We start from the raw sequence: 20,205 nt of genomic DNA, 5'->3' as shown, positions 1-20,205 counted from the left end.
CATTCTAGGAAAGATCCAGCTTAATCACCTCAAACTTTTGTATTGTTGTCTGACTTCTGTTTGTTTGATTCGGTAGTTCTTTTACAATGTTCTACGGTACTTGGTGTCTTCGGCAAGTTCGAGTGATTCTTCTTAAGAAGCTCTTTAAAGTATTCCCTTCATAGTATAACGCTGTTAATTCTTACTCGTTTTTTTTTATTGATAGATTTGCCCTTCCGGATTCTTATCTTCTCATATTTCTTCGTTCGCTGTTGTATAATATTATAAATTCCAATAATGAGGTATCAAATCTATTTACTAATAAAAAATTAGTGATTTGTGAAGTATTCTAGAAATATTCACAATTTTCGGTGGCGAAAATCTTCTTCACAAATTCAAATTAGCTTGAACTATTCTAGAACAGTTATTAGAAGTATAAAAAGTAAGATTATAGAAATCGTTAGAGCATAGGAAGTGAATTTCAATTACTGACCTCAGTATTTGTTGAATTTTATCCACTTCCATATATTTCATTATACCATTATCTCAATCACCCTATAACTCTCCAATTAATTTAAATTAAGTCAGTCGGAAACATTTCCAAACTAGCTATAAATTACAATGTCTGATGGAAGTAGAACGAACAAGGTTACGCGTCCTTTTTCTTGTTAAAAGGCTAGTATTTCACCAACATTAACTATTTGATATTCGGTTCTTCGAATTGAATACTGTTATTCTTCATGAAGTGTCGCTATGCCTGCTAACAGAAGAGAACCTGTCGTCTGCGTTGATGATGAACCAGCTAGTTACAGTGATGCAATTGCAACATCTTCAGATGAAGAAAATCAGTTTTGTGAAATTAATGTGAAAGTATGTCCGAATAATCATGAAAAAACTGCAACTTTTCAAAGTTATAGTTCAAAAATGGATCACGAGAATTTTTTTCGTGATAGCTTGGAACTAATTTTGAATTATTGTGTTTTCAACGGGACCGACAGAAAGAATAAAGTGCTCAATTTTGAAGAGCCCAACCGTCTTCGAGAAATTTTTGACTTCAATTTGAAAAGCTCTCCATCGACACATCCTGAATTGTTAAAATTATTGAAAGATGTCATCCATTATTCGGTTAAGACGGGTCATCCCTATTTTGTTAATCAATTATTCTCTTCATTGGATCCTTACGGTCTTGTTGGACAATGGCTTACAGATGCACTGAATTCTAGTGTTTATACCTACGAAGTTTCACCTGTTTTTACATTGATGGAAGAAACTGTTTTGAAGGAAATGAGGAAAATTGTCGGGTACGATGATGGTGAAGGAGATGGTTTATTTTGCCCAGGTGGTTCAATGGGTAACGGATACGCCATAAATTGTGCTAGATACAAGTGTATGCCATCTATTAAGGTAATATAAATGTATTCACCTATTTAGATACATGAATAATTCAATATGATACCAATTATTATGATTATCATAACAAAACGTAGCTGAAATGTAAACAAATATTTTAGATTATTTCCTTCACTTTGTTTCGTTGTTTGTTTATTTGAGATCTCACGAAACAATTTTAATTCTAATTTTGAGATACTATAATAAATCAAATCCGTTTCCAAATGGGAATATTCACTTAAAACTAATGTATTTTTTGTTTCTATTATTGTATCACAATGTCGCAAAGTGACAACAATCAATTAAAATAAGCAATTTGATTTTTAAATGAAACTATATATTTTAGTCTTCTAGATTTAACACTCAATACATATGTTAAGGATTAATTTCACTTGGATCTTATTTTCCACTAGATTGAACTAATTATCTTTATACTATGAGATAGTAATTGATGTAAAATCCGGAAAGTACTGTTTTTCAAACGAGTAGAAAAAATTCTATGCAAGCCGCATGCGAGTCTTGGAAGTCTGGAAGACCGAAAAAACAGTTTTCGGTCGTTTAAATTTATAGAATAAAATGTAATTATTCTGATGCCTACATTATAATTCTTGCCTATATTGATATTACATTGAAATTTGAACATTTGGTAATATTAAACGTGTTTTCATGAGAGGAATTTTGTATGGTCTTGGATTGGAATATCGAGCATCATCAATTACCTGTATTTAAAAAGGTTAAGAGGTAAGCAGATTTACGAAGATATGCTTAATATCCTTGGTGATGAATGTTTTTCGTATCCGACCGTGAAAAATTGGACTGCAAGCTTCAAAAGAGGTAAATTTTCCATTGAAGATGATGACCGGTCAGGAAGGCCAGTTTCTGTGTCAGTCCCCGAAAATATCGATGCAGTTAATGACATGATTTTATCAGACCGTCGAATTGGGCTAAAACGGATGATATCTGAAGCACTGAATATTTCATACGAACGCGTTCATCATATAGTTCACGTCAATTTGGACGTTGTGAATTTGCATTGGGATCCACTATTTCAAGCGCAAGCAAATCATCACTCCACCTTATTCGATACCAACCATTTTGATAGTGAGACGGGACTCTACGCACGCCTCCACATGTCAATATTCTCAAGATGATAAGAATAAATTATAGTTCACAAAAAAACTGAGGAGCATCTTCGTATAGTTCAATACACTTTTTTGTGAAAAAAGTGAAAAAGAATGTCATTGTTTAGGAATGCTTGTATTGCGAAACGTCTAAAATTGAACAAACCACGTTTTTAGAACAATGACCTTAATTTTACTTTACTCTTACAATGGAATCATTTTTTCACTTTTCTCAACTAAAGAAGCGTGCTTATCAGTTATTTCAACTTTAATTCATTATAATAATCGACTTCCTTGGTGCCTTTAGATCTTATCAATTTTCTTAACGATGTTCAGTAGTAATGATGTAGCAATGATCATGAAACCTTGATCCTTAGATAAATCATTCGCAATATAAACTAAATTGATGCCGTAACCATCTTACACATAACCTGAACAAATTGTGAAAGTTATGTAAAAACAAAGATTAACGGCGATATAAATTTTACGATATTATCATAACAGGAATAAAAGGCTTAGGTGGTAACCATTATTATATTCAACAAATCATTCGATAAGGATACTGAACACTCTGTTGACGCTACCACTACAATAACACACAATTACACTGTAAAACGTGCATTTCTATGACAAAGTTATCGTCTTCAGAGACTAATAGTAAACTGTAAACCTTCGTATGTATATGAATATAATTTTTCCTGTTGATGCCCAATCAGAATTACGTAAACTGTATATATAGTTCATAGGTAATATATGTTGTAGTAAATGTGTTCTAATTAATATTTTCTTAATTTTGCAGACGAAAGGAATAACACAAATGTCTCGTTTGGTCCTCTTCGCATCGGAACAATGCCACTATTCGGTATCAAAATTGGCTTCATTTCTCGGGATTGGATCAGACAACGTATATACCGTCAATACCGATGAAAAAGGAAAACTAGACGTTATTCATTTACGTGAAGAAATCGAAAGAGCTTTATCCGAGAATGCAATTCCTTTTATGGTTAGTGCAACAGCAGGCACAACAGTCTTAGGAGCTTTCGATCCCCTAGACAAAATAGCGGACCTTTGTGAAGAATATAATTTATGGTTTCACGTTGATGCGGCTTGGGGAGGAGGTGCATTGATGTCAAATAAATATCGATATTTATTAACAGGAATTGAAAGGTTGGTACAGTTTTTAATAAAACTGTGATTTAACAACCATTGAATAGCGATTATTTGCTTTTCATCTCAGTTTGTTATACCCCGTGCAACAAAATAATAATTTTCGATATGAATGAGATTGGAATTGTGGAAGTTATCATCGATAGGTTAGTAGTTGTATCAATGTTGTATCAATGTTGTTAGGTCTCCAGACATGTATGCCCCTATATCTAGAAACATATTAAATTTCTAGTTATTCAAACTCTTCGAGACAATCTGATCCAGAAATACAGAATGCGATTCAAAGTGTCTCAAAAATAGAAACAGAATTCTGGCGTTTAAAATTACGGGTGACAATTTCTATATCAAGGTGTCAATAGCTGCCCTATTTTTTTTTATAGTTTATATTACATTACTCAATAAGTAGAGTGACTAACATACAGATAGAGCTACCATTGTCAAATTCGTATGACATTTATGAAGTACCAACTAACAAAAGGCTATGAGTGAAATTTCATGACATTTCGATTAGTCAGAAAAAAGTGACAGCCATTTAAGAGAAGATTTTTTTGTTACTTTCAAAATAATGGATTTAAAACGATTTCGTGTGTTAAATTGTGATTGCTTCTTGTTGAAAAGATACTGTACAACCTCAGTAATGGTTTTAAAAGTGTTATCCGGACTCTCTCCATCGAAAATAACCGTTTGTTATTAATTTATTGAATTTAAACGTGGTCGTACAGACATCGATGATGGAGAACGTTCTGGTAGTCCAATTGATGTGGTTACTCCAGAAAATATCAAAAAGTCCACAAATTGGTTATAGCTAATCGTAAATTGAAATCGCGTGAAAGCTTTTTTCAAAGGGGGTGCCGCCTTCCTTCATAATCGATCAAAATCAACAACATGTTGATGATGCAGAAAAGTGTATGTAACAATGGATGGAACATGTCCACTGCAGCCGGTGAATCACGTCAGGCTTCAGTATTTTGATTTGATTTTTTTATTTTTGATTATTTAACAAAAAATTATTTGAATCAGCTGTTTCCAAAGCTCATTCATGATATGTGGATTTTCGAAATAATAGCATTTTATAAGTTCAATCAACTGTTCACTTTTTACCTTTGCATGTATATCTAAACATTTGGAAGCTGTGAAACTTTCTCTGTCAACCATATTTTTTCGTTAATAATCTCATTTATACCTCACAATCCGCATTAAAGCAATAAGGATATCTTTTTTATATTTATATTCACAGTCAATTGAAATGTCCTCTAAGCTATCCTTAGATTTATAATTATGTTTAAGAAATTCCAAGAATTTTTCCTATGAAATTCTCAAAGGTGACACTTTCTTTTTTTTGTATGAATTATAAATCTGTAGGCGATTAAATGCTCTGGCATTTTCAACAATCTTATTCAAATTGGTATTTCCCCTTGTAGAAAAGCTATCACCACACTTTCTTTGATAACTCTATAAATAAAGAAAATTTTCAGCCTCTTCTAAGTTTATTGCATTCTTTGTGACAATCTCACAAACAGAACGGTTATTTTAATAGAAATACAATTAGAAATGATTTATGGGCCTAATCGACCAAAAACGTTTGTAAAGTGATAGGAACAAAAGAAAAGTATTTAATATATTAATAATTCAATTCGAAACCTATATAACAATGAAAAATAAGAAATTGTTTTTATTTCTGATTATTATTTTCATTATATTGAACACCTTGGACGGAAATAATAAAAATAGAAATAAACATCCGCTGAAGCTTTCTCTCAAATACTTTGGAATTTTTTTCCATGTCTTGTACTTCCTAAAAAATTCGTTATAACATCATACGACTCATGAAACAACCTCTACCTCTCAAAATTGATGGAACAAGATGCTTTCAATATATTAAAAATCCACATGTACCATCGAATTAGGTAAATAATCAATTTTCAGTGATTTTTCCTTACCAAGGTCAACAGTTTGTGTGCATTTTATGAAATGTTTCAGTATGAAGTTAATTTCTACGCTACTGGAGTATTACATTTCTTCCGGCTCAGTCATGTTTCTTGCTTCTTTTTAGGTGACAGCAGATCATCAATCAAAGCTCATTTTGCTTTTGTTTATATCAGCTACTGGTGAATTAATTTGCATAATAAATATAATGAATAATTTTACGTGCACGTTCGTTGGCACAATTTTATCCTTTCTTTACTTTCGTGACCGCAGCACATTTATGTCTAGAATCCTAAAGTGCAATACACCATAAAATTCCTCGTGATCTGCTCGTTTCGAATCCTTCGTCAAAGAATACCGCTTCCCTTAGATGCTGAAATAATGTTGGAAAACCTATTTGTCCTAGGCGAAAATGAAATATTTTTATCCCGAGCCAAACGCCGATTGTTTTATAATTTAACAGAAATAACTACATTTTGTTGTCAGTACACTTGATACGGAGTAAGGTACATCTCTAAACAAAATATTATAATTAGATAATATACGAGGCAGGAGCTCGTAGGGCAGACAATTATTTATTTATCGCACGAGTAATTTTTTTTTTTTTTCAAAACTAAATCTCATTTATTTAGTGACTGAAGTAGAATGATCTTGAAGCTTTCGTTGTACTTGCAGCGGGTTTAGTGGCAGAATGTATTGAAAATAATTTTTTTTTTTTTCGAGATAAAGATCGGAATTTTTTAAATTTAACCTGATTGATGATAATTCTTGGCGAGATCCTGTCCTGTCCTGTGAAAAACAGGTGACATAGCGTATTTATCAAGATTCATGCGTCTTATCTATCTCGTTATATTTATTTTACAATTAATTTCAATTCCTAAACTGTCTTGGATATAATTATGAGTTTTATCGGTTTTAATATGAATATTTACACATGTCGTAACTTAAGTTGGAATTTCTGGAACCGTTTACATTGTTTACACCACCACTACACCAACACTCACAATTACACTGTCTGTCGCGCGTTATCGTCTTCAGAGACTGTTTTATAGTAAATTTTCCTATCAATAAACCTTCTCCCGCTGAAGAACTCCTTGGCGGGAATCTTCACATTCATTCCTTGACCACTAAACTTTAGAGTGGATTGTAAGGGATTGGGCCTTTCTCCCTATTTAAGCTACTCTTACGTCTAGAAATTTCAATGCTTTCAAATGCATCCAACAATTTATTATCGGACACATTTTTTTAAAAATATGACTTCATTACATATTCTTTTCATTCTACCCAACATAAGATAGCCAGTCTCCATTCCTGGTTCATCGATTAATACACTTACCATCGAGAGATACAATGAGGAAAAGACTTTCATTGAGGACGGGGCTGTACTCAACGGTTATGACAAAAAAATTGGAAATATATTAATTAATCATCATAGATTCAAGACATATCTATGTGAAACGACTTTTTCTCAAACCCAAATTAGAAAACAAGAAAAATTTGCTCTGATAACTTTCAATCCTCTTTATACAAAAGGATTGGAAGGACTATTTAGCAAAGTGGACTTCAAATTGATTTATAAATCCAACAATACATTTTTTATTGGTTGCTTAGTAAAATATTTGTAATGTACTCGTATTGTATCCTTTAGGACTTATAATAATCATATTTATTGAAATAATTTGTTGGGAATCTTTTCGTATGTACATATGGTAATGTAAAACGTTTTATATTTTCATGTTTAGTTTTTGTTCTGTTTCTTAATTGATTATGTAACTGTTTATCCTTCTCTTGAATACGTTGTTCATCATTTTTTTTCTTCTTCCATCGTCTTTTTATTCTAATGCAGTTTCTGCTTTTTGATTAACTTAGCATCTAAATTCAGGATCTGATAGTTGAACAGATCTATCAGCCAAACTTATCATATTTTGATAAATACCGAAGTAAGTTGAAAGGTCAAATTTTTACTGGTCTTTAAAAAAAACTATTTTTCAATCAGAAGAGACATAAAATCAAGACGGATTAGGAACATAAACATATCAAAAGGTCTAATAAATAAGAAATAAAAGAAAATTATATCTATTTTTCAGCCTGAGAGTGAGTGGAGTTTTGAGAGTAGATTTCCTTTTAAAACATATGAATATTGAAATGTTCAATATGTTCAGAGGATACTAGTTAACACTTAGTTATAATTCCATGAAAAATTGATTGGTACGAAATATCTATCTATTTTGAATTTGTGATAAATATGTTTGTATAGGACAAGAAAATATGTAACTCCGTTCTCACTTTTATTATCGTACATTATTTTTTATTCGTAGAAAATATTTTGCATTGATTGAAGCTGAATATTGACGCGATGTATTAACTTGATTGATAAGAGAATTAATCGAATTAGCCAAGCTAAATGAGTTCATTCTGCGCAGCTCTTGATTGTTCGTTGCAACGGTCTTCTGCTGTCATTGGTCGAATAAAACTACGCCGAACCGTTTATTCCAACATTTTGCTTTGTCTTCGAAATTCGTTGGCATGTAACTTAATGTTGCAATTAGTCGCTCTTTCGAGGAAATTGATTTTCACACGACCTTTTTATATTAAACAGGAAATGTGTGACCATAAGATTGCAATTTAGTTTCGATCGGAACATCATTGAACCAGTCATTCGTTAACAATTTTCTAAATTTATTTCCTTGTTCTATTTGTATTATCATATTAATTGAATGACTTCAGCGATGATTTTTTTATTATATTACCTGGCTTTTTATAAATCGTATAGATATCGGTAAATTGCTTTAGTACAATTTCATGTTTCTTCAAACATTCACTGACCATGGTAAAAGCCAATTCTTAGGTGTGATGTATTAATTTGGATACGTTTTCTAAGCTCTTGAGAACATTTATAATTTTTTGAATAATTTAAATATTTTATATAAGAACACATGATGAACAATGATTCCAATGTTTAAAAAGGGAAATAAAAAATGCCCAAATAACTATAGGATCATAAACTTATTAGACACAACTTTGAAACTAGTCACAAAAGTAATAACAAACAAAATTAACGCAATTACATACATACAATAAAGTAGCAGGATGCCTCAACACAATATTTGGAAAAATAAACATCTTACAAAAGAAACAAAAAGCAGAATATATAAAACAACAATTAGACCTATAGTGACATACACAGCAGAGACACGACCCAATACAACTAACACAAAAAGTCTAATAAAGACAACGGAAATGAAAGAGGTCAGGAAAATAGCAGGGAAAACACTTTTAAACAGAGAAAAAAGTGAAAACATCCAGGAGACTGAATCTGAAAAAGAAACAGGTTTTAAACCTACCATACAAGAAGAAAGAAGGAAAAAGAAGAAGATATAAGAACATAAAAAAAATTAGAGGTATCCCATCCCACATCCTCCTTGAAAATAATCGACTGAATTTTTTTAGTGTCAAGCATTCATTTGTAGATTCGAAGAGATATCTCAATTACTCAAAATCTTCCTCGATTATATGAGGGCTGTTACTCTGATCAAACAATGAATAAACGTTTGTCACTAATGCACTTCTCCATACTATTTTCACTCCAAATAATGGAGATACCTTCTGGCTGATTTTCTTCTAAAAATTTGATTATAGCTTATCCTGTTATAAGACTAGCGAACGATGTTCCCTATGAAATCTATTTTACTAAGTTTGATCACCTAAAGGGTTTTTTGTCTTGTCTCTTATATTACACAACACTGTATTCTCCTTCCCTGCCGCTAAACTAGCTCAAAAGCTGTGTTCTTCACTATGCCACACAACTAAATTTTTTCGAAGTTTCTCTACAATTCTCAAGTCGCTGTTTCTACATATCAAGGGGAGTTGAAAATACCTCTCAATACCTTATTTTTGAATCTTTGTGGAGTTCTAATATTGCTGGAATTTGCACAACCACAAAGTTGTATGCCGTATGCCGGCAATGGCTTGAAGACCTATTTGTATATAAAAAAAATTTCTATTTGATTTCTAATTGATAGTCAGACCTAATAACCAGTATAGTTTTCTATACTTCAGATTTACATTTACATTTACAGAATTTACATGCACTCATTTATTCTCACTAAGTCTAATGTGGTAGTTTCTAGTTCAAGTATGGACTTGATCTAATCCTTCTTGAATTATTTAGTCTCTTGTTCAATTCTACTAACTACCAGTACATATGTGTTGTCTGCAAATATAGCTCCTGTATTTTTTTATGTTACTGGTATATCAAATGTCAGAGGAGATACAGCAATATTAATCATAGTAATCAAATCGAAATATTCCTTCACTAATGTAGGATTTGAGTTCTGAGCTGTATTGGTCAGGTATAAGTTGCTTAAACTTATGCTCGAGTCCGTGACGACACATCAAATACTTGGACTACGTTCGTGAGCACTGCTGCACATATCCTCTCTCTTTCTGGTGCTGATTTTAATCATATAAGTAAGTACTATGTACCTGGTGTACTTTGGTACAAACTGATGCTAAAAAGATATCTATTTTTTGTGAAAATAGACTTAAGTCTTTTTATAAATGTCTTCTCAAAAAGTTTAGACATAAATAGAAACAAAAATACTGGTCTGTGGTATTAGACTTAGTTATGAGGGCTTTCCAAACTGACAATGATGATTAACTCTACTAATGTCCAACATATAATCACGTGTTTCAATCTGAAGGCTGCAAGAAATTTGTAAGCTAGTGTCATTATCAATTTAATTGGTAAAGAAGAATTAGTACTGTTACCATTTCCTAACCCATATTTTGTTTTTTTTTGCCTTAAAAACGGATTGTTTGAGCAGAATCAGGGCTTGTGTTGGAATGATGAATCATCATTCGCATTTTGAAAAATTTTTAGAAATTGCTCTATGAATTTTGGTAAACAAACTTTTGTATCATTCGGATTAGTCGTTTCACATTGCTTTAGCACCATTGTTAATTTATAACTTACAACTTCACTAAGTTTAGATGATTTGGCACGTCTTTGAAGACCAACTAGATTGCCATCTTATTATATGATTGGTCGTTTGTACATATGTTATACATAGTCAATTTTCTTCATTAAGTATATCAGTCGACGTTAAACTTCTTCCAAGCAGTATAATATATTCGTAATCTGACGGTATCTTGTTGATTCTACGAGTAGTATCACTAATGCCTAAAGAAAACTCATTATCTCAGTATATCAAATGACGATCTTGTTTATCAAATTTAAGCATAGTGTTATTGTTTTCAGGCACAATGATAGATTTTGGAATACCTCACGAATTGTATCCAAGATTTAAAACTGTTCTTGTTTGAATTTATTATACCAGTTTATTCCAGTATTCTGAAGTAGGGTCTCATGATATACTAATTTCATTGTTACAAGCTTTTAATGACAATTAAAAGTTGATAGCTATGAAAATGACTGCAGGAAACTGTTGTATACCAATTTTACTAGTAACTGTACTTTTTAAATAACTACAAACAACACCAATATCATTAAAATAACAAAATAGATTACTGTACAAAACAGGACATGTCAGGAAAATTTGAGTAAAGCAATATAAATAGCAACCCTGGTAGTTGTATCGTTAGGTTAATTATTTTACATATCGTTGCAGATCTGATTCAGTTCTCTGGAATCCTCATAAACTGCTTGCCGCTCCTCAACAATGCTCCACGTTGTTGATACGACACAAAGGTATATTAGCAGAAGTTAATGGTACTCAAGCCGCATACTTATTCCAGAAAGATAAGTTTTACGATACTTCATACGATACAGGTGAGTACCACAAAATCTAATTGTTTCTAGCTTCTAAGTTGAACTAGCTGAACTATAATTTCAGCTTATCTTGCCATTTAATATATTTCTCTTTTAATAGTATCCATTACTCATAAATACAAGATTAGAAATTGTAATTGAGAGTCAATAGTAGTCATTTTAGGCAAGAAGAATATACTTTATCCACGACTAAAAAATATAATTAACTAACTGGAAATTATAATAACTTTCATTCCTTCTAATCAAATATTGAAAATACTTTTACAACAAATGTGTAGTTTAGCTTCTTCTCAAATATTTCCAATTCATATTTTCAAAAAACCCCCTCTCTCTTATACTAATATGCGTGATATATGAAGAATGTATTGCCTCTACGAAATACTAATTGCATATTGGACGAAAAGTATTTTCTTCCTCCTATTAAACTGCTTAGAATGTATATGCTGGGCAAACTCTTTATTGTTCCGCACCAACAATCACAATTACACAGTCTGGAGTGGTCTGGTAAAGGTGAAATCACCTCTAATTGTGAGTGTTAGTGTGCTGATAGAGGTACGTACATCATTCTACTGATAAATAACTATCGATAATTGGATAATCATAAGGCAGAAGAATCCAAATATCACTCTAGTTTACTCAAATTTCATTGATTTTCATTGTATGCTACGTGAAGGCTATCATTAAGGTTTTTCAACCCAACTTCAAAGGAAGGTTGATTATGATCCAATTTTCTGTTACTATTCTAGCGATTTAACAGAATCGTTTCGAATTATGAACGAAATTCAATTCAAATATGCGCTGAAATTCAATTTAAACTTGAACAAAATACAGTTAAATAGGGGAGATCGATTACTAAACATTCATTTATTAATTCAATACTTTATAAGTTTTTAGGATATTTCCAGGTAATCTTGAATTTGATTATCTGCCCATCATTTGATTTAATTTATTATACTGATAAAGTTGATGTTTTTCAAATTGTGACAAATATGGACCATTTGTGTATTATCATAATTTATTCGGAACTTATTATGTATGGAGGCGAAGCTCTACGAAACAAAATCCAAAAATTGATAATATAGAGAATATACAAAAAAAAGGCTGAGTGTGCGAATTACCGAGGAATTGCACTTTTGGTCACAGTGTAAAAAATAATTGCGACATGTCTAGATCAAAGAAAAGAAGAATATGGAGAAATCCTGAATACTAGTACGGATTTCGAACTGAAATATTGGTAACAAACCATACAGAGTGAGTTTTATGTATGGAACGCCTCGATTATCTCGAAAACTGCTTGTACGAGTTTTTTTGTGAAAGAGTCTTGTGATACGGCCGGTATTATGGTGGTATTTACATTGATGTCAGATCTTTTCTTTTACCGGAAGATGTCTATGGTACTACAAAAGATAAGGATAGTTTCCAATACTCATAATCTGCTCAGTTATAGGGTAATGGGTTTATACCATTAGCTACGCAATAACTGACTATACCTTAAAAAATGAGTTAGAATATCACTCTTGTTGTGATACTTGAAAGAAAATGGAAGAGAAAGAAAATCTCTGTGAAAGGTATAAACTCAACAAAACAAAAACAAAAAAATTCATTTAGAGTTTACAAATACGTAAGGACCTTATATAGATATTGAACTGAAGAAAATGTATTCCTCGTAGTAGGGTAAAGTTGATAGAGATACGCCACATTTCTTTTGCATGACCTAGCAATCCCAATGTTGCCAATTCAAATAAAACAAAGACATGTATGGGTACGTCAAACTTTATTTATTGGTGTGATAAGCAATCAAAATTGCAGACATACTATTCTTTAAAATTGGAAACAAAATTCGTTTATTTAGCCAATCTACCTCTAGGGTTGAAAAAGATGCCTATATGTTTCAATTTGAAATTATGATTTACTTTTTCCTTTTTGTTATAACCCTTATGGAGTTCCGTTTTATTCTAAGGAAAGATTGTAACTTATCTTTTCCCGCTGCTTCATTTTTAAATTTGTGTAGAGAATTTGCAAATCTGTACGTCCAAATGAAGAGGTGCAGATCAACAGCATATATCGTATACTAGACTGCTACCTGGCCCCATTCTTCCCTTTTAATAATTTTTCATCTTCATTCTTCTGCAAAGTATTTTTGATGGTATTTTATAAATTCCAGTTGCTAAATTGGTGCCCAGTTCGCTTTTTTCAACTGCCTGAATTACTGCCAATAAATTTTCCTGTGGCCAGTTACCTCTTTGAATATATATTATTTTATTCAAAGAAGGCATGATTTCCTAAGAAAAATATACAATACAAATATATTGGCCACCTCTACCTACTAAGACTGGGGCGTCTCTACCAAAAAGTTGTAACAGATGACAGAAGGTGCAGTTTGAATAGACCAACAGATAATTAATTTTTGAGCTTCAGATATTGTACCGCCTATACCTACCAAGATCTACACTGACCAAACGCTTAGTAATTGATGCTTCTACAAATTAGACACTATTATGGTAAAAAAAGGTAGTATAGACCTCAAAAAAATATCAGTCTTGTAAAATATAAAGTATTTTCAAACACAACACACTCTCTACTTAAAATATAACCGACTGACTCGGTTGGGACTGTATGCATGATCGTACATATTGTCATGTTTTTTTCAATTATTTATACTATTTCTATGGGTGGGATTAATTTGTGAACACTCTCATTCAGTCATTAACAGTAAATTAGTAATTACTAATACTTAACTAACTTATGTCGCTCCATTCACTGTGACTATTTCTTATAAACTAACTAACTTCGCTGAACAAACTCGTTTATATATCCAAAACGAATTTCTCAAAAATCCTAAAAAATAAACAAACAATACGAATGAATAAAAAAACCTTCCTAGAAATTAGTTCAAAATAAACAATGTAAACAAATCACCGCTATGATAAAAACATATATAAAAACAAACCTCAAACGAATTCCGCTTTCGTCAAATTTTAGACTTTTATTATAATTTGACAAAGTCGGCATATGTCGGAGACGAGTTCTTAAAAATATGTATACTTTTGGATTAAAACTGCTGGTCATCTCTACCGTAAGGGTATCTCTACCAAATTTATCCTTCATAAAAATGTGTATGAGGTTTAGTTTTATGCATTAAATAATTACCAATTAGAGGCGAAAAATTTTGACTAAACAAGTTTCAAACTTCATATGCAGAAAAACACGAGGAATAATAGGTATTCAAAATGTGATAAAAAGATTTCAGACGACTTAGTAGCATGTCAGTTATGAATAAAGATATTATTTAAATACTGGCCAGTTGATAAAAAGTTTGTTGTTAAAGAGTCGAGCTGAACATAATCTGAAACGAAATGAATAAATAAGGTTTGTAGACCTCTACTTTAATCGAAGGAGTTAGACTGTATCCACGCGGACAATCTGCTCCACACGATTTCATGTTATCGAGTGATGACCTTAATGACAACTTTATATTGGTCGGTGATTCCCTCCCACTGAGATATAACAAACCCTCAGCGTGAGTAATACTCTAAATCAATTTAGTTGCCATCAATTTCAGAGATACGGCACTGCTAAATTTTTGATTTCACCTATTGTTTACACCTTCATGGTTCCCTATCAATTACCATACATTTCGCTTATTTTGCTGAGATATTCATATTCTTCTTTTCCTTGTCTACCGTTATCCAAATTGCGATTTAATTGAAACATAAGATGGAAGGTTTCGCTAAATTTACTCGGTGAGGAATATAATTAAATGCGGAATCAGCTGTCGCTGTTGAAATCCTTAATATTTTCAACCTAAATATCAAAGGTCAATAAACAGTTCGTGATAAAGCAAAATGATATTAATTTTCAGCACAATACGCAATGTCCATATATAATTTATCATCAGTCATAGACGAACATTTGAACAAACATGCACGAAACAAAAATGAAATAAATAATTTGAGTAACAAATAATGTGCTACGCAATAAAAACTTGACGTGATGTTGAACTAACATTTGTTTAGCAGATATATTAGTACAGAAAATATTTTCATGACTTTTTGCTTTATAAATCAGCATTTCCCAACATTTCATTTTTAGGAGAATAGTTTTTAATAAGAATACAAAATTTTAAGCCTAATCTCCATATTACATGTTGCTGGTACCCTAGATCTTATAAAGAACTTAATTGCAAATCTCTAAATCATCATTAATAGTTGAATTCATTGGAAATTGGCAATTACACTTTACTACATTCTATTTATAGATGAAGCGTGTAGCTAGATTGGAAGTTTCTCGTCTGCCCTTTGTCATTTACGATGGATATCGAATATTCTCGCGGTTTACCGTCTCTGCGACAAGTTTCGGCCTTGCTTTCAATTTGTTTGGAATATTATGAAAGATTTACTAGGCACGTATATAAATGCTGCGGCTATAAGAGTCCTCGATCTTTTTAGTCGAGAAATAATGTCAAATTTTGTGTAACTGTACGGATGAATTTTTAATAGAGCATAAGCGAGTGTTGGTTTGAAATATAAAAATATTGAAAATATTTTCAATAACATGAATTTTTTTTGATTTATTGTTACCAAAATGCATCATTATTTTCTAAATTTTGGTACAAACGGCGGCCAGGACTTATCCCAAGAGTTCTTTAAATGAAAAGTGAAGTCATCTGAGCTTGACTCTTCTTCTAAAAAATATCGTAGGATGTAGCCAGATGTAAAACTGTTGGTGAAGACCCTATTCTGTCAGAACTTTGAAACCATTTTTAAAAATATTTTTAACCAAATAAGACTTCCGAATTGACGATATAGTGAAAGGTATCAAGCTTCAGCTTCTTCAAATGTTGCATGACAAAAGGCTTAACGGTGCAACAAATATTAATGTTCGATTTCATCATAACATATCATCAGTAGAAAAAGTACTTTTCTGTAAATCTATAAAAACTCGAAGCAACAGAATTCATAGTCAACTCATACCAAAGGCTGGCAATTGAACGGTTAAGTATACCGTGACCCTAGAAACTCAAGTTGTCTAGTTCATTTTTTCGGAAAAGTCGCGAATTGCATTTTTAAAACGATGAGGAGTTTCTGATATCACGTTTAAATAACATTGAAATATTTAATTACGTAGTTAATTATTTTAGATATTTAATTATTAGCACAAAATTGATAATTTAAATAGTAAATTGTTTGTGGTTTCATTACTAAATTAATTACAATAGATATTCAAAATAATATTTGTTATAAATTGAATATATAACTATCGATCACCAATGAAATTTGAAATAAATCAAGTCTCAATAAAGTACTTATATATATTTAATATACATGAACTGAACAATAACATTATTTTACTTTTTATAAATAAAATCATCTAAGCCCAAATCATTGATACTCCGAAGTAAACCATCATCAACATCGAATCACGATTAGTTTTCCAAATTCCCCAATAAATACCATTGAAGTGGGATACGTATCTTGACGCACTCAAAAACTGTCATGCTAATAACTGTTCACAAAAAAATATGGACATAATATATTAATAATTTTTCTCAACCTCTTTTTTTACGAAAATTGTTTTGTTCATGCAATAAGTTCCTTCAAAACAACAAAGACTTTAACCCTAATTTTATTGTTATAAGTTGTCATATGCTTTTTGGGTGAGAAGAAGTTTGGACTATATAGAATGACTATTTAATGACTTGAAATGACTATATATAATGACTATGTGTAATGCTGATTTGAAAAAAAAAATTCTATTTTGGCTTCAGTAATTTTATTTGTTCCAAGAAATGAATGAACTGACTGCTCTGTTTACGAGCATTGTTGGCGGCGAGAAAATTAATCCAACGTTGGAGTTTCAATTCATATTGTACTCCAATATAGAATTATTTCAAAGTAATAGGTGGAGGTATCGCTTTACAACGTAGAAACAGCTGGGCAGCATTTATTCCAAATATCTTACCAACAATTAGGGAGCAAAGTTGTTTGCGATGGGTATTCTAGCGGGAACATAAAGATCATCGAATCATATAAAATATGCCGAAGGAAACGAAAGTATTTGGTATCTGACGTGGATATTTCAATCAGTTAATTTTGTAGCACCGCGATTTAATTTTTTCAACATTTCTCTGCACCAACCGACACAAGCTTTATTTGAGCGATTATCAAATTATGCGGTATTCAATGCGAACAAATCTTTGGGAAAGTCGCAAGTTCACGCAATATTGATTGTTCGCGATTTGACTCCATTTTTTGTCCAAGATGACTATCTCACATATCTATAAACTCAAATAGCACTCTGTGACAAAACGTTTACACATTCAACCAACCAAGTTATCAACCATAGGTATATATTATTCTCTCATGCCTTTCCTTGTCGTTATTTATCAAGTCAAATCTAATGACGTTGCTCAAAAAACAAAATGAAAATCAATATTTTATTTTAGAAAGATATCAATTGATTAGTGTCCAGTTGCTGAAAAAATATTGAAAGCTTTATATAGTTCGAATTAGACACTCAAACGACGATTGCCCAATCAAGATAAAGTATTTCCTTCAAGAATGTGATTATTAAAGACAAAAAATCAGCTTCAACAATTTATCAATTCGTTATCCTTCCTTTTATGTTGGAACATGGAATTTTAACTCCTTCAAATACTTCGTTGGAATCCTTGAGTACAGAAATTTGAATCATAAAATATTCCTCTATATTTTTTACGTTGAATTGATTTTTCTGATATTTTGTTACTGTTAGGAGAGTGTATACTACACCGATATAGGTAGTTGATAGAAAAAACAGTTTCACCAAGCTCACATTTTTGTAAAATCTGCAGCGCTGATAATTGTCACAACATAGTTAGAGCCTGAGTGGATTTTGATGATGCTGTTGTTACCTAGAATGCTACTGAGAGCAAAAATGTTACCATTGGTAGTTATAACTCGATGTTTATGAATTCGCTGTTGATTAACTAAATATTATAGTTTTGACAGAATTCATTAAATAATTGTGTTCAAAAATTGTATGCAATTGTTTATAATAATTTTATCTTAATTGTTTATCTGATCATAAGTATCGTTTTTTAAGAAAAACTAGCAAAAAGACAAAAGGAAACCAGTGTGTTTATTGATTCTGCACTAATATATTTTTTAGAATCTAAAATCTCTTGGATTATGAGTAGCGCTTGGGGCGCTCACATATCCCTTTATTGGGGTGAATTACCCCACTTGTTCTTCTGTTATAGTTTTTTGTTGGTAATAGCTTCGTAAGTCAAATTCTTCCATTCTTTTCTGTTTTTGCATCTGGCTTTCCATTCTAATATTTCTAGGATTCTGTTATCTTCTTCAATTTGGTTTCTTCAGATATTCTGGTTTGCCTCTGGGCCAAGAAAAAAATTTTTTTACCACAAAAGTGCTTTACGCAGGCCTTTTAGGGCCATAATATGGAAGTGATTCCCTTCCACTCTCTCCTATTTTTTGCTTTCGATTTCCAGTCCTGAATTCGTCTCTTTCTTAGGTCTTCCCTCACCTATACGTACCATCTTTTCCTTGGTCTTCCTTTTTTTCTTGTTCCTCCTTGTTCTATGTTCTATATTTATTTTTTCATTGCTCTGAAATCTGGCATTTTCTGTACGTGACCCAACCAATCTATTTTTCTGGATATTATTGTTTTGCTTTGTTCTGCTTCTCCAAATAGATTCCTTATTTCATTATTTGTTCTCATCAGCCACAAATCTCCCAGCTTTTCATCATGTAGTATCCTTCTCAGTATTTTTCTTTCCCATATATCTAAATTCTCTTCCTCTGCTTTGTTAAGAATCAACGTTTCGCCTCCATAGATCACTGTTGGTCTTATTATTGTTTTGTGAAGATGTAGCTTCGTCTTTCAGGAGATTTTTGATAACTACCCTAAAATATACATAACTTTGAACATGTTCTAGGCTAATTGCCTTTTCTTTATTATTAATTTAATAATTAATTGATTTAATATTAATAATATTTTTTTTTCTTCTTTCAAGGTGACAAGCACATACAATGTGGAAGAAGAGTAGATGTATTGAAATTTTGGTTCATGTGGAAAGCAAAAGGAACATCTGGTTTCGAAAAACACATCGACAAAGTGTTCGAGAACTCAAAATATTTTTTGGAATGTATAAGAAACAGAGAAGGCTTCGAATTAGTACTTGACGATCCAGAATGCACGAATGTATGTTTCTGGTACATTCCACCAAGTTTACGAAACGTTAATAAATCAGATCCATTGTACAAAGAGAAGCTACACAAAGTTGCACCAAAGATCAAGGAAAAAATGATGAAGGAAGGGAGCATGATGATAACCTACCAGGCGCAGAAAGAACATCCGAATTTCTTTAGAATCGTGTTTCAAAATTCAGGCTTAGAAAAAACTGATATGACTTATTTTATTGAACAAATAGAAAAACTAGGCGAAAATCTTTAAGATTTATGCAATATTACAATATTTATTATATTATTATTTCATTAAAATAGATTTATTTCGAAAGTCAATGGTCTATTATTTCTCATTCATAGTCTTTTAGTTTGTGAAAATTTGACCATTCAAAGAATTATGCAAACTTAGGTATAAATAGTAATCAGATGATGCCAGATCAAGACTGTATGGGGGATATGGCATCACTTCTCAGCCAAGCTCCAATAGTCTCCCACGAGTTGCCAAATACGTGTGATACCTTGCATTATAATGGAGCAACACTAAACATTTCAGATTTGACAATTCTGGCAGTTTTTCTTTGATTGCTTTATGCAGTTTCATCAATTGTTGACAGTAACTATTAGAATTGATCGTTTGGTTTTTTTG

At 31.7% G+C, this 20,205-nt stretch overlaps 1 protein-coding gene across 1 annotated transcript; it reads left to right on the top strand.

The window, feature by feature from the left end:
• Window positions 1-732: 732 nt before the first annotated feature.
• Window positions 733-19,827, top strand: LOC130896873 (cysteine sulfinic acid decarboxylase). Its single transcript, XM_057805237.1, has 4 exons — window positions 733-1,383; window positions 3,289-3,656; window positions 11,213-11,373; window positions 19,388-19,827. The coding sequence occupies exons 1-4, from the start codon at window positions 733-735 to the stop codon at window positions 19,825-19,827; spliced, it is 1,620 nt and encodes a 539-aa protein (XP_057661220.1).
• The last annotated feature ends 378 nt before the right edge of the window (window positions 19,828-20,205 follow it).

This window comes from Diorhabda carinulata, chromosome 7, assembly GCF_026250575.1.
Source record: "Diorhabda carinulata isolate Delta chromosome 7, icDioCari1.1, whole genome shotgun sequence".
Classification (NCBI taxonomy): domain Eukaryota; kingdom Metazoa; phylum Arthropoda; class Insecta; order Coleoptera; family Chrysomelidae; genus Diorhabda; species Diorhabda carinulata.
Note: the sequence above shows the minus strand (reverse complement) of the source record. Positions and strands in the feature narration are given on the sequence as shown.